Source organism: Poecilia formosa, unplaced genomic scaffold (genome assembly GCF_000485575.1).
Source record: "Poecilia formosa unplaced genomic scaffold, Poecilia_formosa-5.1.2 Scaffold98, whole genome shotgun sequence".
Lineage (NCBI taxonomy): Eukaryota > Metazoa > Chordata > Actinopteri > Cyprinodontiformes > Poeciliidae > Poecilia > Poecilia formosa.
In genome coordinates, this window is record NW_006800037.1 from 1,104,341 (window position 1) to 1,128,330 (window position 23,990).

At 39.0% G+C, this 23,990-nt stretch overlaps 2 protein-coding genes across 4 annotated transcripts; one reads left to right on the forward strand and one right to left on the reverse strand.

Moving 5' to 3' along the window:
* Positions 1-160: 160 nt before the first annotated feature.
* fyco1a (FYVE and coiled-coil domain autophagy adaptor 1a) lies at positions 161-19,766 on the reverse strand. 3 transcript variants are annotated; one of them, XM_007558704.2, is made up of 18 exons: positions 19,671-19,766; positions 17,530-17,624; positions 16,473-16,579; positions 16,150-16,275; positions 15,850-15,956; positions 15,261-15,404; positions 14,924-15,017; positions 12,323-14,827; positions 11,223-11,315; positions 10,529-10,647; positions 10,281-10,448; positions 8,758-8,910; positions 8,449-8,660; positions 7,177-7,330; positions 2,212-2,298; positions 1,913-2,123; positions 1,180-1,289; positions 161-431 (listed from the first exon to the last, which is right to left on the reverse strand). In XM_007558704.2, the coding sequence occupies exons 2-18, from the start codon at positions 17,576-17,578 to the stop codon at positions 356-358; spliced, it is 4,515 nt and encodes a 1,504-aa protein (XP_007558766.1). In that variant the 5' UTR covers positions 17,579-17,624; positions 19,671-19,766; the 3' UTR covers positions 161-355. The 3 variants fall into 3 exon arrangements, with proteins under 3 accessions (XP_007558766.1, XP_007558767.1, XP_007558768.1); XM_007558705.2 differs by having other exon boundaries at positions 17,530-17,627; positions 19,671-19,757; XM_007558706.2 differs by lacking the exon at positions 19,671-19,766 and adding an exon at positions 19,520-19,633.
* A 1,166-nt stretch (positions 19,767-20,932) lies between these two features.
* On the forward strand, positions 20,933-23,346 carry xcr1a.1 (chemokine (C motif) receptor 1a, duplicate 1). Its single transcript, XM_007558707.2, has 2 exons — positions 20,933-20,976; positions 21,069-23,346. The coding sequence occupies exon 2, from the start codon at positions 21,086-21,088 to the stop codon at positions 22,094-22,096; it is 1,011 nt and encodes a 336-aa protein (XP_007558769.1). The 5' UTR covers positions 20,933-20,976; positions 21,069-21,085; the 3' UTR covers positions 22,097-23,346.
* Positions 23,347-23,990: the final 644 nt, after the last annotated feature.

Below are 23,990 nucleotides of genomic sequence, written 5' to 3' on the forward strand. Positions count from 1 at the left end.
CAAATAATAACAGTGTGCATTGAAATCAAACAGACAAAATACAGCAATACCTAAACAAACTAATGTTTATGTTTTACTTGGTGAGTGAAATGAAGAAAAACATCCAAAAACGTGCATAGATATTTTCTTTAAAGTCATTTAGCCTTTTTTTTTTTTTTTGAAGACTTACTAGGCCCACCCTTAAAACAACCCCAAAAAAACAAAAAAATAATTCAAGAATAAAAATGTATGAAGATACTTGGTTTATAATATAAAAAGAAAATAAAATGAAGTCACTGCATTGGTATCTTGTCAGTTTCCCTTTAGTTGCCACCCACAGAAGCTGCAGGTTCACCTGTGCGAGAGTCACAAAGCTTCAGGGTCCATCACTTCCATCATAGATTACGGGCTTCTCCATGGTCAGATGGTAAAAAACTTTCTTGGAGATAAACCTGATGGAAAAAAGGAGTTGTTGTTGTTTAAAAGGTAATTAGCTGCTGTGGTATGAAAAGCGAGGCATCTCATCTGGTGTGAGGTCAGAAAAAAAATCAAAAAACAACAAAAAAAAAAACACCATTTCTGTTGAACCATCACAGACATAATTATGGAGTTTGTTAAAATGTTAACTTCACCCAGTACGATAAATGTTTTGGTCGTATCAGATGTGAGCTCAGCCTGGGACACAGTGTAGGAGCTCAGAAATCCTACAGGATTTGAATGTGTCACAATATGACAGCAACTTCTGTCACACTGCACGATGTAAGAGGTCAGCAGCAAGTACAGAAGGCTCACATCAGTCCATCAAGACACGGACAGTAAGTTAGAGTCTAAATATTAGAGTCGAATAGCGACAGGTGGATGAGGAAATATCACACGAGCTATACGTCTTTATGGAAGCCCATTTCCGCCACTCTGTTAAAAAAATAAAAAAATAATTATCTCATTATAATGAGAGATACTATCTCATAATAATGAGAGATACTATCTCATAATAATGAGAGATACTATCATTATTATATACTATCATAATGAGATAGTATCTCATTATAATGAGATAATTATTTTTTTATTTTTTTAACAGAGTGGCGGAAATGGGCTTCCATACTTCTTGATCAGGTCAAAAAAAAAAAAAAAGAAAGAAAATGTTTCGTTCCAGTTTACACGATAAGAAATATTTTTGGGTCGACACCAGCTTCATACCTGGAGAAGGAGTTGTCAAAGATGAGTGTGTAGAGGCCAGGGTGCCGAGCTTTCACTTGTCCCTGAATTGTCTCTTTATGGGAATTGCAGCGAGTCAGAGGAATCAGAACCTGAGAGCGGAACAGAAACGCCACAAATCTCAGTTGTGGTGGGCAAATATTTTTCCCAAACATGCTCCTACAAAACATGATAACAATAATAACTAAATCTTGAAAATTTTGTAACAAATTAGAATAATAAAGTTACACCACAGAAAATATTGCCAGCAAGTGAGATGCTTGGGGCTTTGTTAAAGTGAGAAATAATATCAATAATAATTCTAAAACCATCTGAAATCTTTATGCATATCGTCCACATCAGTCTGACTCTCTCTACCTCAGCCCGCACGCCTCTGAAAGCAAAATTACTGCAGTCTCTGTAGGAGGTGCTCTCATTTTCAGTCAGGAGTTTCTGTAAATAACTTCCATTTTTCAAAAGATCCTGTGTGAGTTCGCTGCCTTTCAATCTTCCCAACAATAGAAGAGAGTGTTTTATTCACTTAAAAGATGATGTAACATCTCTGCCTCTGACAATTACTCTTTCTGTGCTGGAAGAAGATTGCTGTGTGAGAGATGTCAACGCAGCTCAGTCGTCTGTGCTGCACTTTTCAACGGCCCGTGCCAGAGTAAAACGAGCGGTTCCTCAAATCCGACGCCCACTAAGATAAAGCGCCGCACAATAGGCACACGTCTACCTTCGCCTGCTCCACTTCACTGTCACTGGACTCCCGGTAAACCACGCCTAAAGAGATGCTCTTGGGCTCAGAGGAGAACATCCAGCCGATGGTTGTCTCACAATCTGCCACGGTTATGTTAATGGTGCTGTAGCAGCTGGACTTGATGAAGAGCTCCCTGGAGCCGTCACCAAACTGGGAAATGTCCTCGACGCTGAGAGGGACAGCGAGTCTGCAAGAGTTCACAATTTTAAGACCAGTTAACAAAACGTAACTTCACAATGACTCAAGTGTGAAACATGTCAAACGTTAATACACACGTGACGTCTCCTGATCTGAGGAGGTTAATCTCTGAGTCCTGGACGGGGGGGACGCTGTCGTCGTCGGGGGCCACCTCGCCGGGGCCACTGCCAAGAGAGGACAGAAATAGAGCAACGTTACATCCTCCAGCCACGAGTCACTGCTGCCATCAGCGGCCTGTTTTAAAGAAATAACTTAGGGATAAGCGTCATGACTATGAATTTAAATTGCACAATGAATAAATCCACAGATCGGTGCCTGTGCATCTTAATCAGCAGCTGGAACATTTTTTGCATATTTTAGGGCAATTAGGTTTTTATTTAAACATGAAGATAACAGACATAACCTTTAGGCTTAGTTACTTTCATTCTTGCAGACAGGTGTGTTCTATTTATTTTTGCTTTTCAAAAATGTACATAAACTAACCAATTATTTATTTATTTATTTTTTTTTGCCTAACCATAGGCAATACTTCTCAAAGGCCAGAAAAGCATTTTGGCCTTTGAATACTTTTGTTGAACTCTATTTTTTTTTTTAAATGGAGTGACAAAAAAAACTAAGCAAAGCTATGATTTTTCAAAACCTAAAACTTGGCGCAACACAGGAATTATTGTGGATTTTCTTTCATTCCAACAGGGTCAAAATTGTACATACAGTCTCAAATATATCGATATACACATTTACCGAAATAACCGTATATCTTAGCCACCACATACATACTGCTCAAAAAAATAAAGGGAACATTTCACTTTAATTTTGTGTGTGGCTCCAAATCCAGGCCTCCATTGGTTAATAAATTTGATTTCCATTGATGATTTTTGTGTGATTTTGTTGTCAGCACATTCAACTTTGTACAGAACAAAGTATTCAATGAGAATATTTCATTCATTCAGATCTAGGATGTGTTATTTGAGTGTTCCCTTTATTTTTTTGAGCAGTGTATTTTTAATCTCTTGTGGATAAATGAAAATCCACAAGGAATTCAGATTTGTGTGCTTAATTTTGTGAATCACTGAAGTTGCTGGTTGTCTTAGTCATTCTACCCTGAAATAGAAAATCATTAAAAAAAAAAACCCAGAACAAATCAAATGAAACATTTAAATGTGTAACAATGTATTCTGCTACTGTAATTATTCTACAAATGCAAAACCTGAGAGGCAACAAAGTCAAAATAGTGTTAAGTATGAAGAAATATAAAAATTAGTCAACCATGTCTCATTTCTGCAAATTATTCCTCACATCTCTTCAAAGTGACACATGTTACCAGGTGCTTGTTGAAACTTCCTATTATCAGAAGGAAATATGATTGTGTAGCTTCAAGCACGAAGCACATTGTGATGAAAATACTACATGGATGAAGTGGAGAACACACCACGTCTTTGTTCCATAAATGTTTCGCAATGGTTAGAGAAGCTATACTTCCACAGAAAGAAGTTCCTATACTAACTGTTTACAACGTGAGACAAACGAACTGCGACCGAGTACTTCTCATTTCCCGAAATTCAGCCTATTTTTATTCGTAAAGTAAAAACGAGAACGAAGATTTCCAATTACAATGTAACACAGCAGGCTGTAGAAAGAGGAAAGCATATTAAAAACCCCCTCGAGATCCCTAATGTTCTCCAGAGGCTTCTCGTAATCAAACAAGCAACAAGCTGGCTGACGTCTTGCTTACAACAGGAGAGCAAACGGCAGTGATGGAGAACAGTCTGCTTGTTTTGATTCAGCCTGATAAAAACAGAGGATGCATTGTTGATAACGCTAATTAAAAGCCACCTTCTTGGAGATAATTAATGCTGCAGTGTCTCTCTGTGGGCTTCATCTGACCCAGACCAGGAAGCGGCAAACAAACAGATTGGAAAACCAACCAACTGCGCCGAGTTTTATCTGCACCGCACAGCCCCGGTCCGGCGGCATGCTGGGTCGGCACCAGGCCCAAAAGTGGCAGATAGCCAACCGAGACCTGGCTCGATGATGTATCATTTTGCAAAGTGTAATTCTGCTGGTTAGGTCACATTAACTCGAGCCAGCTATCTGAGATTTTACGCCGATGTTTCACACTTTTTTTCTTGGAATGGACTCATCGGATCATAAATCAAGTCAAAGCAAAACTTATCCATGCAGGAAGCAGCCTGGGATCTTAGACATGCAGAGCTCACAGGCCTGGCTGGGTTGAGATTTCCATCTGAGCGGCTGACGGCAAGTGTGACAGTTTCAATTAAACGGGACTGAGCAAATAGTTTTATGGTGGTTGTTAATAAATTCTTTCACTCAGAAAGTCAGTCGGCTTTGAAGTAACTAAATTAATGGTTAATCTAAACGAGTGCTGCTGATTGAGACAAACTTTGAATGTGACTGCAGTATTTTACTAATTGAAGTGCTTACATGCTTGAACTTATAGACCGATGCTTGGATGTGGACTCAAAATGAGTCGTAGTACAGTTATGGCTAATGTGAAATATTTAATATACATTTATGAACCTTAAAAGTACAACGGAGTATTAGGGACATACTAAGAACAGATAAATAAAAATATGAGAATAAAGGAATAAAATTATAAGAATGAAGTACAAAAATAAAGTCAAGCTAATACAAGAATAAAGTCATAATATCTCGAGAACAACGTAATATTATGATGTTATTTTCATAATACTGGAATTTTCTTCTGGTAATTTTTTTCTTTATTTTCATCATATAAAAGCTCTGATGCACAAAGAAAAACATCCCTGTGTCAAATCTAACCTGGAAGTGAATCTGTATGCTGAGCAGGTCAGTAGGCTCCACAAGAGTTAAACGGGCAATTTTCTCAAAAGTTTGACTGCGTTACAGATACTATTTGTTCCCATTATACATTTCTCTCTTTTTTTTATGTTTTTGTGAAATCCCTACATTTTTCCTCTATGAGTTATGGATGCATGCTTAGCATGACCTATTAAGTTTCTTTATTGTGCATTCCCCTTTGTTTTAGCAACCCGGTTCCATTTTGATCGATAATTGAGGCCATCCAGACATCCAACATCAGTGCCAGAAGAAACAGTGCTGGAGCTGCACAATAATTAGCGCCGATACTTACCCACCACCCAGGCTGACAGATGGCTGCCAGAACCTCAAGCCAACAAAGACTCGTAACGCAAGAGTTGAAACGGCAACAAGTCCCACATGACTAAAGGCAGCTCTATGCCTTTTTTGGTAGCTGTGTGGTGATGAAAAAGTTGACAGATCACAAAAGTGGTGCTCATTTTGGTTGCATCTCCCTCTCTTTATTTTGTGCCATATTTAGATTAGGCCATTTAATAATTTTCCTTGCAGCTTGTAAGAAAACGATTTGCCTAACTTTTTTTTATTTTTTTGGCAAGTTTTAAATCTTGTTCAAAAAAGGACAAAGAGCAAAATCCTCAATTTCAGCTACACTTTCAGATTTGGGGATTTTCAAACACTCATCAATTAGTGTTTATTGCCGTCACAATAAATCACAATTCTTATATTAACTTTTGTCCCATTATATACATTTGCAGAGATGCATATAGTCCACGATTAACAATACATGATTGTAAATTTCTCTGATGCCCGAGAATCGCTTTTCTTCGGCAGTGTGTGAGGCAAAACTAATCCCTTAACATGAGCAACAACAAATCTTTCTACCACCACATGCCTTGTTTTAGCCTACTTCTGCATGGAGGCTTAAAGATAAAAAGCTGATCCCCGGTAAAAGAAAAAAACAACAACTTCAAACAGTAATTAAATTGCAGCTCTAAAGATCCGCAGTTAAGATTTAAAGACCAAATTACGGAAGCAATCCAGTGAAAAGAGGAGAAGTTCTGCAGCTGAAATCGTAACAACTACATTTTGTGCTTGTCAGATGTTTAATAACGCAATTTAGAAATTTAGGAAAGCATACTGAAAGACCGCAGGCTGTATGTGACCAAATCTGATGAGCAGCATTATAAAACCCTAAAGCAAAACAAACAGAAGGGCACGGCTTATCTGAAGAGAGAAGGCAAATATACTGAAAGAGCAGCCATTAGTACCAAGGCTAAAACAAACGACCAACCTGCATCATAAGAGCTCTCTCAACATAAAGCTACGTTCCTCCCGTTTCTCATTCGTTGCTCTCTTTTGAAACATGCTTGCTTCTGTCTGGTTAAATACTGAGGAGAAGTTGCTTTGTATTTTACCACATGAATCTACCAACCATCACTGTTTAATCAGTTTTCTTTCTTGCCTGAATGTCAAACTCTCCATTAATCCTAATTAAAGTTAATAATTATAATGCATCCAATTGAATTACATGTTTTTTGAACCGATGCTTTTCTTTTATCTTGCACGGTGCTACAGACAGCATTATTCTAAAAGGGAGACAGCAAAAACCAATCCTGCATTTTTATTTGAAAACTCTTGATGATCCCTCAGTGGGGTCCAGGCATCTGGAAGACCCACTGGCCTTCCAGATACAGCTGCATTAGGGGTAACAATAGTTGCCAAACTACACGGCAGCTTCACCAAGGCCTGGGCAAAATGGCTGAAAAGTGCATCACAATACAAACATTTCATATTAGTTGATATTGATTTAAATATCTGAAATACTGCCGAACTGGTGAAGTGATATTTCCTGTTTTATCCACAATTTCCTCACAAGCTGTTGCCCTCATTTCAGTCCACACCGTTGTTTTGTTTTTTTTTTTTTTATATTTAATCAGTTGTGAGAAACGGTGGCAAAATCTGAAACAGATTGTTGCTAGGTAACCACAAGTTACTCAACAGGTCGTTGCTAGGTAACCAAAGAGCAAGTAAGTTAGTTGATGCCATCAGCCTTGCTCAGCTGGCTGTGAGAGGTCGAGCAGCTAAAGCCTTTCCTCTGCCTACACCCCCCAGAATGCAGTGCAGTTCCACATTTGGTTTCAGTGAAATTACTGAATATTTGATCAAAAACTCATGTACTTGATCATGTACTTATTGCAACATATATGGTAATTTGCTACGCTCACGTTTCACGAGCTCCTGGTTGCTGGCGGTCTTGCTCTCCCTCCAGCGAACCTCCTGTGGTCTGAGAGTTGCTGTCACTGTCGTAGACGCCGTTCACCTCCTCTTCTGTGATGATGTCATAGCCCCCATCATCAGATTTGATACCGGTGCTCGAAACTGGGGAGAAGTCATGAATTCGACATGCGTAAGGCATAAACCGAGCAAAGAGAGATTTTTTTTTTTTTTAAAAGTCGTCACCTTGTGTAAACAGAAGATTAAATCTGAATTTATGAACATATAATTTAGTTTACAGTTTGTCACCTACGTACCAATCGTTTGGATGGAAGATCAAATTTGTACAAAGAGAAAGTTTAATTTATATACTTTGCAACAAAATTATTAAATAACATTACAAACAGAGTTACTTATTGGCTTACAATAAGTATTTATTTTCTTTTCTTGCTAAAAGGCTTTGATTACTTAAAGGTTACCTGCTTTAACGGCTTTAACAACAGAATGGCTTTTATGTTTCACTTTTGCATTTATTATTTTTGGAAATCTCAATTCTAAAATGAACTTTTTGTTGACATTTATTCGGCCAAGTTCTGGTAAAAACTGGACAAATATCTAGGTGTAAATATATGCCTCTGGATAAAGGTTTTAGTCCTAAAATTTCCTATTCACGTAAAGGTAAGGATTTGTGAACCTGTAAAATGTAACCTAGAACCAACCAGAAGTCAAAAAACAAAAATATATGTACATGTCAAAAATACCTATTTTTTCTTCCGTCAATTATGTGTTTTAAAAATAAACCAAAATAGGCAAAAACATCTGAATCTGTGCAAATTTTAATGCATATGTTGTCATATTTACATGTGAGGGTTTCAGTTGTTTTGGACTTTGTTTCCTTCACACCTGTACAAATAACTACACAGAAGATATAGAATGAACACATTTGAAATAATGTTTCCTGTTTTTGAACATTAGATACAATCACAAACGTTACTGGAATATTAAATTACAGTGTTTGGTTTTTGTAAATCGAATGGTAGAAAGTAAAAGCTTCAATCCAAATGTCACTTCCTTCCATTTTTTTATGTACCAAGTTGAATTTCTATGACTTAGAGGAACAAGGATTGAAACCTATCAGTCAGTCCTTTCACTTCTGCCAAAAACTTTCCAGCTGCCACACCGAGTTACCAGTGACCAAAAAACAAAACTATTTAAACATTGTAGATTTGTGACGTTAATAAATAAATACAGAGAAGCGTTTCTCTTTGAAACACGTCTCTCACCTGCTGCGCTGGAAGGCGACTTGGGGGGAGCGGGCTCAGGCGGAGGCTGAGGTCCGGCTCTAGCTGAAGAACTCATCTCTGGCTCTATGAACTTCTCCTCCACCGCATTGTGCTGCACGTAGCAGTCGCTGCAGCAGCGCTCCTTCTTCCCACTGTGTTTCGTCAAGACAAAGTTGTTGCTGCAGCCGTAGCAGAAGATCCGGCCGCAAACTCTAGAAATAGGAAGCAAAGACCAGAATTTGTGATGCTGTGTCCAGTGTAAAGTTGAATTCGGCAGCAAAGTAGCTCCGACGCTCGTCTCTAACCCACCTGCAGTGATGTCTGCGCACCCACCAGGTGAACTGCTCGTTGCAGCCAAGGCAGTGTGTGGCCTCCTTGTCAACCAACCACCAGCGCTCCTCGGCTCGTAGTTTCTGCTCAAACTCCAGAGCATCTGACTTCTGCCACAGAGCATCTTTGTCCCTGACGTAATTCACAAAAAAAAAAAAAAGACAAAATACATTTTCAGAGACCAATAATATAAAAAAAAACAAGCGACGAACAAGAGCTTTAAAAGCTGGAAAAGGTGGATTTAGTAGAACACGTTAATTAAATATAGTGCCAACAGATTACTTTCCTGTAAACGATTACTTTCCTGTTGACTTTACTGTAAACGCAAACTTATTTTCAAGAATCCAAGAGGTGCACCTAAGGAATAAACCTTTGGTTACATCTCTCATTGTTTTTCTCCGTGCATCGGCTCTCACCGTCTGTCTCACCAAATCACAATAAGTAAAACATTACAACACTTTCTGCTGCTCAGAGCCAGCTCATCCGTGGAGATAAGATAAGATATTCCTTTATTAATCCCGCAGTGGGGAAATTTACATTGTTACAGCAGTATAAAAAGCAAAACCAATATGAAAAACTATATATACACAGTAAAATCAAGTCAAATCAAGTAAAATCATTCAGCTTACAAATGAACTGCAATGAATCTGATGGCTCAGGTCACAGTCGGGGGTAGTCTGGAGTTTTTCCACCCAACATGTGTCCTAATTTTTTCTAGCTGGGGAAAGTATTTGAACACCCTTTTGATAAGTAGAATGAATGATCTAATCTATTATGACTCAACCCAGCAGCAGACATACCACCTGCATGTTTTATTGGCATAAAATAATAAAGTTGGTAAAATTCTTCTCTTCAATATGGCCAAGACATGAGAACAGGGAAATAAAGTGAGCAGATGTTTGTTTTGAAGTCAAGAAATGGCAGCCAGAAAGTAGCTGCTCATCTACTAAACTCACCTATATCTACATAGGTGAGATATTTAGATATCTCACCTATGTCAACTTTTAATATTATTCATATTAAAAGTTGACATATCAACATTGTTAATATGTAAATAAATATGTATGGTTATTATGGTGGTTATTGTAGTGTTATTTTGTGATTTTTAATTCTTGTTTTATGTGTTTTAACATCAACTTGCCAATGGGACTAGAGACAGAAATTAGCAACTTGGAGATAATCTCATGTATTCGCATGCCAGAGTTTATTAACATTTTGGGGTTTTTTCTAATAAAAATTAGGCTGAATTATAATATAATAAAACAGGACTTAATCTCATCTTGTCAACTTGTATAGAGAGAGTAATAAAGATAAATCTTCACTCTAGTATTGTGCCACGATGCAGGAAGAGCTGCAGGACAGCGGCTGTCGAGAGCTGGAGCTGGAGATCCGTTGCTCTAAACGGATGAACCACTTTGGACAAACGGTGTAACCAGGCAACAGAAAAAGATCAATTCAAACAGGGCAATTATTTCCAGAATGGTTAAAGAGAAAAGTCTCACTTAATAAGCTCAATGAGCCTCTCTTCCAGGTTGATCTTTGTGCTGTTGAGGTCTTCAATCTCTGCCGACATTGTCAGATACTGACTTTGTTTCTCAGCCTCTGTTGCTTCAAGTTTCTGCTTCAGTTCCTCACACAGAGTTTGCATAGACAAATGTGCCTCTTCGATGCTGCAGAAACAAGAAAGTTAGTTATAATTTTACCATGAAAGCATACATTTACACCCACTGAGGGGGGATGGCAGCCGCACCTGGCCGTAGAGCTGCCGAGTTGCTGAATTTTGCCTTCGTTCTCGCGGATGGTGGCCTCCACCTGCGTGATGTAAGCATCTTTCTCGCCAATTAGCTGCAAGTATTTCTCATTTGCAGCCTTTCGTACACGTTATGAAAAGATACGCAGAAAACAATGATGAGACACCTAGTTTAATCTAAGTTTGTGCTTACATGAACAAAGCAGAAAAAGCTTTCAGCGTTTTCCTAGCTGCGAGAAGGCATGAGGATGTTAACATCACTGTAAACTTAGATAAGCATCCTTTAAAAGTTCAATTCTATAACATAAGTCTATAAGCTTGGTAAACCTCAGACGAACATGATGAATTATCTCACAGAGCCAATCACTTGATTAGGGCTACAGAAATCTTGCATCCATCCAACATTCTGCAATCAAAGGAAGATAAAACGCTTACATAATCAAGACGTCTCATTACCTGTGGAAAAAAAAAGAAAAAAAAAAAGAAACACACCAACATTCTTCTAACTTGCCTGTAATCATATACCGTTCCTGTTGAGCAGCCAGTAAATAATCAGAGTTGTTGGATATTTTATGCCATATGTGTGTCTGTCTACGAAAGCAATCGTTGATGGTACGAGACATAAAAAGCATTCACAAAGTAACCACAAATAAACATATTCTAGATTTATTTTCACTTCTAAAAAGATGGAAACCTTGAGTTCAGACACTTCTGCCTCCAAGCTGGACACGTTCTTCTGTTCCTCCTCCAGCTGTGCTGAAACCTTCTCCAGATTTTCAGTCGCAGCCTGCAATAACAAAAAAGAAGGGAAAGACTTCAAATCTAAAAGTTTGATGCTACGAGACAGCAATTCCACCAAAAGTCAAATGAAAAACATTTTACGTTTGTTTCCATTGACGCCTTCCTACCTGGCTTAAGAGAACTGACATTTATTCTTAACCAAGTGAAACTTTCTGTCAATAAATTTATTTATGCATTTACTTATTTTCTAACGATCTCCCAAAGCCTCTGTGGAGCATTTTGTGCAACTTAATTCCTTGTTCAAAGAAGATGCAACACGAAGGCAAAGATAAAGAGAGGTAATTTCTCTCATCTAAGCTAACTACTGCTGTGAATTTACCAAAAAAGAGGATTAAATAATTAATCTTACTTTCTCCAAAGGCTATAACTGGGAAAGGGCTATTAACAATTCAAAACACCTCCACTAATTAAAAACAATTCATCATGCTTAGAATCCAAAGATAATTAGAACTAAACACAAAGCACAGGAGAACCTGATTAGAAACTTCGTGTACATGTGTTGTTTAATTCAGAAATTGCTACAAATTAAAAAAAGAATCAACATGGCAATCCAAAGTTAACGTGGAACCTCAGACAAGTATTTAATCCTGCATGGAAAAACAGAAAAAAGTTTGTTGCAACTCTAAATTTACTGAGACATTAATGGAAATGACAGAGCAGGCAGGGAAAAATTAGGTAGAGAAGAAACCAGTTAACTCTGTAGGAGCCACAAGCATCCATAGCTCAGGTAAGAAAAGAGGAGGAGCGGCAAGAAGAAAGCCAGCGTTGGGTAAAAACCAGAAAGCAGCCTGCTTTCAGTGGAAATGTGCATGGTGCATGGTTCAGGTGAAGTTGAGCTCTAGCTCCAACTTTCAGCCAGTTACAGTAAAATGGTTTTCATCAAATCATGTTCATGTGTTACAAAGGTCTAGCGTGGGAATCTGCAACCAGAGTGGTGTGTTGCTCTCGAGAACATAGGACAAAAATGTTAAAGATGCTACAGGTTAAACTCACCTTTATTTGAGCCTGATGACTCATGGTCTCAGAGCTCATTTGAAACTTCACAGCATCCATCTCCTCTTGGTAGCATTCCTTTACGCTGTTCACTTGGTTCTTGGCTTTTTCCAGCTCTTCCTGGAGCTCTGTAATGGCCCTAGGGAGGGATTCCTTCTGCGTCAGCTCCTCTCGCAAACTGTTGTTCTCCTGCCGCAGGGCATTCATGCACTCCTCGATCCGCTCCACCTCCTTCTCCAACTCTTCGATCTTGGCAGCGTCCCCTGCCAAGTGTTCGCTGGCTTCTTCCCTTTCCGCATTCAGCTTGCAGATGGACATCCCCAGTTCTGCCATCTCGGTGTTTGCTCTGTGCAAACCCTCACGGATCTCTGTGTTCTCTAAAGCCAGCTTGTTGTTTTCAGCTTTGAGAGCAGCCAGCTCTTCTCGGACGGCAGAGGAAGAAACGGCAAGTTCGGCGTGGGCCGCTGCTTCTCGATTGCGCTGTTGAACCAGAGTCTCCTCTTTCTTTTTGCACTCCAGGAGTTCGGCTACGTGCTTCTGGTTGAGTGCCTCTACTTGGGATTTAAGCTGCTCAGTAAGAGACCTCAGCTCGTCTCTTTGGGCCTCTGTAACCTCGAGCTGTGCATGGGATTTCAGCTTTTCCTCCTCAGATCTCTGCACCTGCACCTTCAGGTCCAGGATCTCTCCCTGGAGTCTAGAGACCTCTTTCATGCTAATGTCCAACTGGCCCTCAACCACAGTAAGCTGGGCAGTAACTTCCTGGTTCTCCTTTGCTTGAACTGAGCTCCTTTCTAGCTGTAACGTCTCTATTGCCCGTTTCTCGGATGTTACCCTTTCAATCAGTTCAGCCTGTTTGGCACAAGTTGCTTCTGCGTTGGCTTTGGCCATCTCATTCTCCTTCTCCTTAGCCTCCAACTCCCGTAATGTTGACATCAACTTAACAACTTCTTTTTCTTTATTCTCCAGCTGTTCTTCTTTCGCGCTGAGCTGCTCTTGCAGGCTGACTAATTTGGTGTTTGAAGCCTCTAGGTTTTTTTTGTGTTCTTCGATGTGAATGCGGGCGTTCTTCAACTCCGTCTCTGTGCGACTAAGAGTTGCTTTCAAATCATCCAGCTCCTCTCTCAGAGTCTGGTTCTCCTGCTCCAGCCGCTTTGAAGTCACCTCCGATTGTTTCGCAGCCATTGTGGCTCGCTGCAGACTCTCATCCAGACTGCGGTTCTCCTCACGCAGCACTTTCTCCTTTTCATCCACCGTCATCTTGGCATCGTCCATCTGGCCTCTGAGCTGTTTCTCTGAAGCTCTTAGAGCTGCTAGTTCAGCCTCCAGCGCTGCTCTGTGCTCCGTCATCTCATTTTGCTGCTCCTCGTTTCTACTCACTGTGGCCTGCAGCTTCTCTTTTAATTCCTGTAAACTGGCACACTGCGTCTGGTAGTCTTCTATCTTGGCAGCCTGTTCATTGAGCTTAGCCTTGTGCTGATCGAGGCTAGTGGTCAGTTCGTCCCTTTCTGTGGTCAGTATTTGGTTCTTGGATTCAAGCTTCTGTAGTGTCTCACTGCTGGAGCTTAATTCTGCTTCTCTGTTTGTAAGCTGTACAGTAATTTCAGCAACCTTTCCCTCTAAACACTCCTTCAAGTCGTCAATATTCTTCTGCATCGCTTCCATTTCTTGCTTTGCCCCCCTCTTCACCTCCTCTAACTCTCGCTCTTTCTCCTCTAGAGATTGTTGGACATCCTGCAGCTGTCTTTGTAGACTGCTTGCCTCCTTTTCTCTCAGTGCCAGGTTCAACTGGAGCTTTTCCAGAGTACTGAACTGCTCCTCCACTTTTGCATTCAACTTGGCCTTCTCCTCAGACGAAGATGTAAGCAACGCCTCAAATTTTGTTTCATTCTCCTTGGACTTCATCTCATTAACTCGTACTTCTTCCTCCAGTCTTTCTACCTGCCTCCTGTTTTCCACCATCTTACCTTCAGCCTCCATCTTCACTTTCTCTGCCTCTTTCAATTTGTCCAACAGCTCATGAATCTTAAGCGCTGAATCAAAATGACTGGCAGCCTGCTGGCCTTTCTCATCTAGAAACCCATCCAACTTCGCCATAAGCTCCATGTTCTTTTGCTCAGTAGCTGCTAGCTTTTCCTGAAGCGAGACAAGCTGAGTTTCCTTGGCTTTTTCCTCGGCCCTGAGTGCTTCCACCTGTCTGGTTAGGACAACGTCTCGCCCCTGCAGGACTCTGAGTTCTTCCTGCAAGCCTCGGTGTCCTTCTTGAGCAGCGAGCGACACATCAAGCTGCCTCTGAAGCTCTTCAATCACTCCTTTCAACTCGCCAGACTCCTCGCCAAGCTGCTGAACCTTATCAAGGAGATTTCTCTGCTTTAGCTCTGACTGATCCAGCTCCAGGCGAAGGTTTTCAACTGTGTTGCTATCTTCCATGCAGGCAGGCAGTAAATCATTCAGATCGTTCAGCAAACTGTGCCCATAGTCTGGGCTGGAGGCACACTCAAGCACTTGCTACATGGTTGAAATGGAGAAAAATAAGCGAGGCAGTAATTAATATATTTAAATAGATTTCATGTGAGATTATTATTAGTTGCAAATGTTAATTACCTGGGAATAGGAACTGGCCAGACTATTAATACTGGAACTACGACTTGGTGGTTTCCACATGTGGCCAGGTGAATTTGCACTTCCCACTGTCCTCCTGTTTGGAAAATAAGCAAGTCTTTTACAGTAAAATATCACTACGGCAGTTTTGTGGTCGTTTCTAGTTTGTTTTCGTGAGATCAGCTTTATTTACAAGACAATAAGTATTTTAATTAAAATGTTCCAACTAAACTCTCTCTCTCAAACTTTGCTAATGGTAAATACTGGTAAACGGCACCATAAAAACAAAGGCATGTCGTGTGATTTGTATTGTGATTTCAGGGTATGTCTGCTTTAATACCTTGCAAATGTTGGCCAAGAAGCATCAAGGTCATGACCTCTGGAAGCCACATCAAACTGGACCTCGTTGAGCTCGTACAGATGATTAATTATGTCAGAGCTGAGTTGAGGCTTCAAGAAGGGGCTCCTTGCATAGTACCAGTCACTGTGGAGAGATTTAAGGACTGAATGATGAGGCAGAGTGGAAGATTGAGAAACAATATTTCAGAATTATATAAAAAAATATTGATGATCTCCTGGATGGATGATGAACAGCTTAAAGACAGCAAACTAATTATTGTATTTGTAGTCTCAAGATCTCCACTTGAGATGATTAGCCACATTTAAGTTCATTGTGAAGACTTGGATTGAGGCAGAAATTAACCAGAAATAAAAAAAAAGAACTGTTGCCTTATATTTTAATCTACAATAACCTAAGTTTGAGAGAAGTCTGAAACATCTGGATTCACTCCTATAACTGTAGCAGGAGGAAGCAAAATGAGACCTTAGTCTCATTATAAGTAAAAATCATGAAATACTGAATATTGATGTGTGTTCGGTTGCATCAATGCAAGTAAAAACAAAAACTGAAAATTCAGTGGTTGTTCTACCTGGTGACTCTCTGGTTCATCAGGCACTGCTGCAGTGTGTCACCCAATCGCTGATGAACGAGGGAGTAGCGGATGAATGCTCGTCCCTTTCCCAGAGAAGTCCTCAGCTGAAGAAGGAAACAGGAATCATTTTACACATAACCATCACTTCAATAAAAATTAACATAACATTTATTTCCAAAACATAAAAGAGCAACCAATTAAGGCGACATGAAAATAAATCCTAAACATATGGCCGTGTTATGGTCTCATATATTTAATGAACTAAAATAATGTCTGAATTATAAACAACAGATGCACCTCAGAAATGGATTTGACAAAACGGATGCCATCATTTGCTCCTTTGGTCTTAGCCAGGCAGTCGTTGAAGTAATCCCAGTAGTCCTTCTTGGTGCCCAGAAAAGTTGTTTTCTCCTTTTGGTCAAACTGAAAAAAACAATGTGAAGAAGATGCTCAAATTCTACTTTTTCACAAATAGACAAGAACATCCTGACATTTATCTTAGCACTGTGAAAAATATATCAAACATTCCTTCAAATTCTCTTAATAGTTATCTACTTTTCAGAAATAAATTATGCACTTTCCATTGATTAACCGATGTACCAATACATGCAAAATCCCACCTGTAGCAGATACTCCAGTTTGTAGGAGAATTTGTGCAGACTGACGCTGTCATCTGTGATTGGCTCCCCACTTTCTTTGTACTCCTTTTCAAGCTCTGCAACAGCATCTGAAGTTCACATACAGATATATCAGAAGAGAAGAAAATGGACAGACAGTGACAGTTTACATATAAAATTGTACACTTAATAAGCCTGCCTTGTATCTACCTCAAAAACTGGTAAGAAACTCGAGGTGAGTGCATCTCTGGCACACGCTCTCCTTCTAGCTGCATGCTGTTAGAAGCTTCCAAAATAGGCTAACTATACAAATAAGGACTCGGATGGTCGCTTTCCTAAATTTCAAAGCATGTTTATGGATCTATAGCTGTAGCACATTTCTTCTTCCTTTTTGTTTTAGTCGACAACCACATGCAGCCCATAAATGAGAACACACAGACATAACATCTTTCTACCTTCACAAGGACTTTGCACTGACTTTGCATTGACTTCCATTTATTTCTATAACTAAATGAAAGTTTCTGGGTTTCATTAGAAACCCAGAAACTAAACAACCCTTAATCATTAGATGCCTAACACTAAGTGCAACCTAAACTCATTTCGCACCTTAGTCCTAAACCTAATCAGTAACCCCAAAACAGTCCTTATTTTTACAGGGCCTGGACTTTGGGCCCCATAAGGAGCACCGGGTCCTCACAGTGTAGTGTTTGTTGGAAATACAAGTCTTGCAAGGTGAGAAATGCTATAAAACAAACACACATGTTTGCGTGGCTATCTATGTGGGGACTTTCCATTGACTTCCATTCATTTCTATAGCCTAAACTTTAACCTAACCATTACATACCTAAACCTAACCCTACCCCTTACCAAAACTCAATTCACACCTTAGTTCTAAATCTAACCCCTGACCCAAAAACTGCGTTTCCCCTTGTGGGGACCAGACTTTGGTCCCCACAAGGAGCAGAGGGTCCCCACCGTGTAGTATGCGTCAGGAAAATGGTCCCCACAAGGTATTACAAACAAACGCACACATACACATAAAAACATAAAGGTGACGTACCATGCAGATCTCGAATAATCCTCTGAAGCTGGCTCTCTCCGACCGCCATGGCCCCTCCTGTCGCTCTCTGAGCGAGTCACCAAGTCATATCCAGTCTGCGGAGTCAGAGAATCACAATTAGTATGGAACAAAATATTGTCACAATTGCTTCCACCATGCTCTTGTATGGATATAAGACAGATAAACCATAATTCATGGTTAGACGATTAAAGCATAATCCAGTTCTAGGAAGAAAACTATTTCTGGACTAGTAACTATGTAAAACGTCATAAATGTCATAATACTGAATAACAGGGCATGGCTGCATGACTTTATGCTAAATAGTTCAAGTAATTGAAATGTTAGCCACTGCATCTTCCCCATTCGCTAAGTGATGATTTGGAAAAACATCAGAATGCATAGTGCACACTGCCAGGACATAAAATTATGACCACAAGCCTCATAGTTTGTTGTGGAACCTCGCAACGTATTATTAGCAACAAATCTTTTAAGTCCTGAAAGGTGCAATATGAGGCCTCATCAGGTCAGAGATGTTTGTCCAGTACATTCCACTGCTAACGCTCAACTGGATTGACACCCTGCGAATTTTGATGCCAAGTCAGCAGGATAACTTCAGGGCAATTTTATTCTACTGGAAGAGGGCACATCAAGAAGCAGTTGACAGATGTCTGCCATAAAGTTTCAGTAAGTGTTACATGTCAAAATAATTTCTATAAAGATGGTAGGACCCAAGTTTACCCAGCAGTAAAAAAACATCAACTGTCTTTGTTCCTTAGTGCATTCTGGTATTATCTATTCCTCATGTTAGCGACATACACACCTGGCCATTTACACATCATGTAAAAGAAAAAACTAACAAAAAAAAAATCACTCATCCATCTGTACCACCTTTTGCAGTTCTCATGATTATGTAACCATAATCACTGTAGTGCTGCACTGTCAGCAGTGGACTCGAGTCGGCATCCTCACAGTGGCTACGCAGCCCTGTATGCAACGAACGATGATCCAACTATGATTCATTATGTATTCTACGTCTTTCTAACAAAACCTGAACCAGCATTAAGACCTCCAACTAATTCAGCTACAGCCATTTGTCTGTTGGATCTGGCCATGCAGGCCTCTTTTACTCTGAACCACTTTTAATTTCTTCATCCATTTTAGATGCATACTGACCACTGTGTAGACTAGGAGCACCTCACAAGAGCTGAATAATCATAGATGCTAAGATCCAGCTCTATAACCATTTAAATTACCCATATCCTTATTTTTATTGGAATCAAAAATCTTTACTATCCCACCAACATATAATCAGTGTTATTCACTTCACCTGTGACTTGATTGAGAATACCAATGTTCAAAATGATGTCTGAAACTAAAAATACTTCAACTTTTTTACAATCTCACCTATTATCACAGATTAATTTCTCAAATCTTTGCAAGAAATAGAATATCATCATGAGGGCAACAGAAAATAAGGACAAACGTGTCCTTGCCAGTGACATTGAAACATTGTGTTTACATTTCTTTAAATTCAACAAAAGCCAAAAAACGGGATATGTAACATGATTTTAGCTATTAACCTAAGTCTTAGCTTGTCCTGCCACTACTCCCCAGAGTGTTTGAACACTCCTCTGAGAAAAATGACAAGACTAAAGCAGAGTAAACACTCTACTGACAGAAAATTCTTAAAAATAAATAAATAAATAAAAAACATATTTCTGACAAATAAAACATAATAAGGACACATGTCCTTATAGCTAGCGGGATAAAACGCAAATAATGTGTTGTGTATTGAAAATGTTGTTGACACAGAAAGCTAGCACAACTCAAACATTCAACAAAATTGTTCTCCAATAGCTAACTTAAGGTAACGCGAATCAAGTTAAAATGTAACACAAATAATAGTTTTACAGCTCTACAGGGGTTACTCTGAAATAAGAGGGGGAAAACGCACATAAACGAACTTTTACAGCTCTCCAAGAGTACTTACACAAAGGTTTTAACACACAACGCCAAATAAATCGAAAAGCCCGCACAAATAACCATGACATCAACACAAAGTTGTTGTTTGGACAAATTGACATCTTTCTAAACGGTTTATAAACAAATAAAAACAGAACAGTTCTTTAAAAAATACATACTTCTTTTAGATATGAGTTAAGCCCATAACGATGAACTCCGAGCAGTCAAACTTGTTAAGAGTCATGTGATTGACAGCACTAACTGCCCAATGAGAACACTTCATGAGGCGATCTGACCAATCACCTGGGGAACATGGGCGGGACGTGGAAAGGGAATGCTTGGTTGATTTATCACAGTAAACACTGCGGTCATGTGATCAATGACGCATTATAGAATGCCCCGCTTCTTTTTTCATGAAGAAAGAGGTCAAACTTACCTATATATTTATTTGAAGGGAAATTGAAACATCTCCTATTATTTCATGTTATTGTAAGATTATTTATTTTTTCTTTTCAATTAATATGGTTTTATGTGAGATTGGTTATTTGCTGGGGATGTTCCATGGATGAGTGGTGGCGCTGTGTTTCTTTTGTTTTTTTGTTTTTTTTGAGGGCTTCTTCTTATGAGGGGCTGGGACGTTACACAGTTGAATAAAAGTCGGCACAGCTACGCTATTCCTTCTCAGTGTCTGCTGTTTCTCCACCCACGATCTCCTATTTTATGGTGGCACTGATTTAGATCACTACTCAGTGTTACATTATTATCTCCTAAATTATCAATTTGGACTGTTGATATAATTAAAACATCATCTTTTATTTCTGTTGAAATTTTAAGACCAAAAATGAACCAAAACATATAGTGAAATTAACTTTACCAAAAACTAAATCATGCATGACTACTCATTTAGTTAGGAATTTTTATATCAGTCAACTAAGCAATGTAGTTATTAAAATGCATTCCAGTGTCAAGAGATTCACATGGATGTACATGTACATGTACCATGCACTGAAACAATGATACAGCCAAAAAAGCTCTGTGTCAAATGTTAAAGATTAAACTAGATCAAACAAAGCAAAACAAGAACCTAAATAAATAAATAGTGTATTCTTGTTTTAAAATGATGCATGCATTTCAAAGTTATACTAGCATTTCCTTTAATCTGAATGTGCACTCCATGGAAATGTTTCAAATCTTTGCATTGTTCTGTTTTTGTTTTTTTTAAAGCAACATTTACTACTATGCATTACAAAGAATAGATTGGTATTTGTAAATATAAACAAACTGAAGTAATTCTTTTAAAAAGCATTTTTAAAAATGAAACCAAAATTCATTTGGAGCACATTTTAACCAAACTTTCTCTAAGTCATGAGGTCACCATTCAGCTGTGGTGGCTTAACCAACTGGAAGGGGAAGTGCAGCTGTTTTACTATTTATTACCTGCTTCTGAACATTCAGTGTTACATCCAGTATCTCATGAGGAACAAGGTAAGTTATTCTGCTCTCCAAAGTAAATACCTCGTAGGTATTAAAAGATATTTTACTATATCAATAAATTCGATATTAATTTTGCTTTGCAGGTGCGACCAAACTAGCTATGGAATCCTTTAACTCTACTTTTGAATACGACCAGGACTATGATGATGAAGTCTGTGACAAAGGTGAAGTGGTTAAATTTGGATCCATCGCCATTCCAATTTTCTTTTCTATCGTCGTCACTCTGAGTCTCACAGGAAACATCCTTGTCCTTGTCATCTTGGCTTTGTATGAAAACATGAAATCCCTGACCAACATCTTCATTGCCAACCTTGCCATCTCTGACCTGGTCTTCACTATCGGTCTCCCCTTCTGGGCCATCTATGACGTCTGGGGATGGGTGTTTTCAGAGACTGCCTGCAAGATTGTGCATTTTGTCTTTTTCACTGGGTTTTACAGTAGCGTCCTCTTCCTGACCATCATGACCATCTACAGGTATTTGGTTGTGGTCCACCCGCTCTCTGACACGAGTTTTCTAAAACTTGGGACTGGGTTTTTTCTGTCTGTCCTCACGTGGATGATCAGCATTGGAGCAGCCATGCCATCCCTGCTACAAACTGCCCTCGTCTCAGTCCACCACAATGGTACACACTCTTTGGGCTGTGAATTTAAAGACCCGCAATGGAAAATCATTGGTATGTCCCAGCAGAATGTTTTCTTCTTGGGTGCATTTGCAGTGATTGGTTTCTGTTACATTCAGATTTTAAAGAGGATCACCAAAACAAAGTCCCGCACAAAAACCAGAACAGTAAAATTAGTTTTTTGCATCGTGGCCGTCTTTTTCGTAGGCTGGGTGCCTTACAACATGGTGATCTTTTTGAGAATTTTACATCACAGTGAACTTCAGTTATTTAATGAATGTGATCTGAGTATCCAGCTTGACTATGCCTTTTACATTTGTCGACTGATTGCTTTCTCTCATTGCTGCTTGAACCCGGTCTTCTATGCATTTGTTGGTGTGAAGTTCAGGAATCATTTAAAGTCACTGCTGCTTCGAATGTTCAGCCGCCCGAGTCCAGTTGATCAAGAAATAAGAATGCAGAATCTTGTATCACGTGGATCAATCTACTAGATGCAAATATCTTCATCCTTTACTTTCATCCTTTACTATATTTTATTTAGATATATAGATTTGAAGTGTTGTCTTTAATCAATCAGATCCTTTACAGAACAGTCTATAATGTAAAAAGAGAGAAAACAGGAACTGATAAGAAATATGAGTGTATTGCATTACTCAACCAAGCAATTAAATCTGCAGACTTATCAAAATATTGCGCTTGTTCCACTGATTCTCATTCTAAAATAAAAATGTCAAATGTAAAAGCTTAAATCAAGGTGAAGGATAATTTTGTCAACTTGTTACGTTCTCTCGCTGCTGCTTGAACCTTATCTTCTATGCATTTGTTGGCGGGAAATTCAGAAACCATTCAAAGTCACTGCTGCATCAAATGGTCAGCTGTCTGAGTCCAGTTGACAATCAGGAAGTCAGAATGCAGAATCTTGTCTCGCGTGGATCAATCTACTAGATGCAGGGGCAGACTGAGGAGAAAAAATGGCTCCGGAGTTCCTGAGAGGCTGATTTTTCTGTTAAGACTAGGGCACTTGATTCTGTGCATTCTCAAGGTGAACTCAATGTGGACTTAAAGGGTTGACCTGGATGCAATCAATCTGCAGTACTGCTGAGGTGTGCAAAAAAGCAAAGGTTGCTTTGACGGAAATCTATTTGTTTGCATGATTTGGTCTGCTTCCTGTCATCTTCCTTCTGACAATATTTTGTTAATTCCCTTTGGAGTTAAGCTTAGGCCAGTTTGCTGATTAATCACTCACAGTGATATCATTATCTTCAAAGCAGACATTGTTTTTTCTGTCACTGTGGTCAACATCCGATTTCTAATGGAAAAATCATCTCCATAAAGCTTATGAGCAGAGAAAAGCGAGGCATGCTCTAAAATATTTTGACAGACAGCTGCTGTGATTTTGGACGAACATCAGTAGATGACGTGACTCCAAAGGACATCAGTAACTGAGTGAAAAAATCAGACTGGTTTAATGGTAATGATGCTCTTATTAAATTTCAATCAATATTGTACTCAGCCTTTTTAGTAAGTTTGTCCAAAGACTGGGAAAGACTGCAATTTTCTATTGTACAGCCTGTAAATAATCCTTTTTTTTCTTTTTTTTTTTTACAAATAATTTGAAAAGTAAGTTCATTTCTGTATGAGCTGCTATGCAGCAGTTTAATTGTTTTGTATTTGACTTGATTTTACATTGTAATTTATATTTGTAAAGTCACTGTTCACTTTTTCAATGGAATAAAAGTTGTTCTTTTATATGACATATTAAACAGGTTGAATTATTTTACATTGTTCATGTAAAGTAATTTTTCATATGATTTTATAACTCAGCAAAAAATTCCCTCTATATGCTGCAAACAAAAAAACTGCACATCTCTTTTATGTTTAAACTACGCCATCTTCTGCTGGCTCAAAGCGTTGCATCCACACACTTGAATATTAATGGAAACGTTTTCGAGTTGATCCTGCTAATAGAGCAGTAAATAGTAAGCTGAAGGTGAGATTTTAATGAATTAGAATTAGCAAGATGAAAACATTTAAAAATGTCCAAAACAGCGAGGTCAACTGTTTTTCTCTCAGTGTTGTTTTACAAGATGGATTGGTAGACCCAAACATGGATGCCTGGTGAAAATCAGTTCTGTCAAACTAATGAAACTTCACAAATGGAAAAGAGGGTGTTGTGCATAACTTGTTAAAACAGGAAATAGAGGTTTCCTGTTTTAGTAAAGAGCTAATTATACCCATATGATATGAGTTTACTGAAACGATCTAAAGATAACTACACCAGAAAAAAATGCGGTGATAAACAGAAAGCGTAAAATCAGAGTGTCATATCAGTTTCAGTCCCATCAGAAGGAAGGTAAGTTGTTTTTGAACTTATCAAAAAGCAGT

What these genes read in the sequence shown, in the direction of transcription:
- fyco1a (XM_007558704.2), bottom strand. Translation starts at nt 17,578, where the DNA reads ATGGCGGTCGGAGAGAGCCAGCTTCAGAGGATTATTCGAGATCTGCAT. An exon ending in AACTGGAGTATCTGCTACAG is followed by an intron (nt 16,276 to 16,472) that starts GTGGGATTTTGC and finishes TGTTTTTTTCAG; the next exon opens with TTTGACCAAAAGGAGAAAAC. An exon ending in CTCAGATCAGGAGACGTCAC is followed by an intron (nt 2,124 to 2,211) that starts GTGTGTATTAAC and finishes GAACTCTTGCAG; the next exon opens with ACTCGCTGTCCCTCTCAGCG.
- xcr1a.1 (XM_007558707.2), top strand. Translation starts at nt 21,086, where the DNA reads ATGGAATCCTTTAACTCTACTTTTGAATACGACCAGGACTATGATGAT.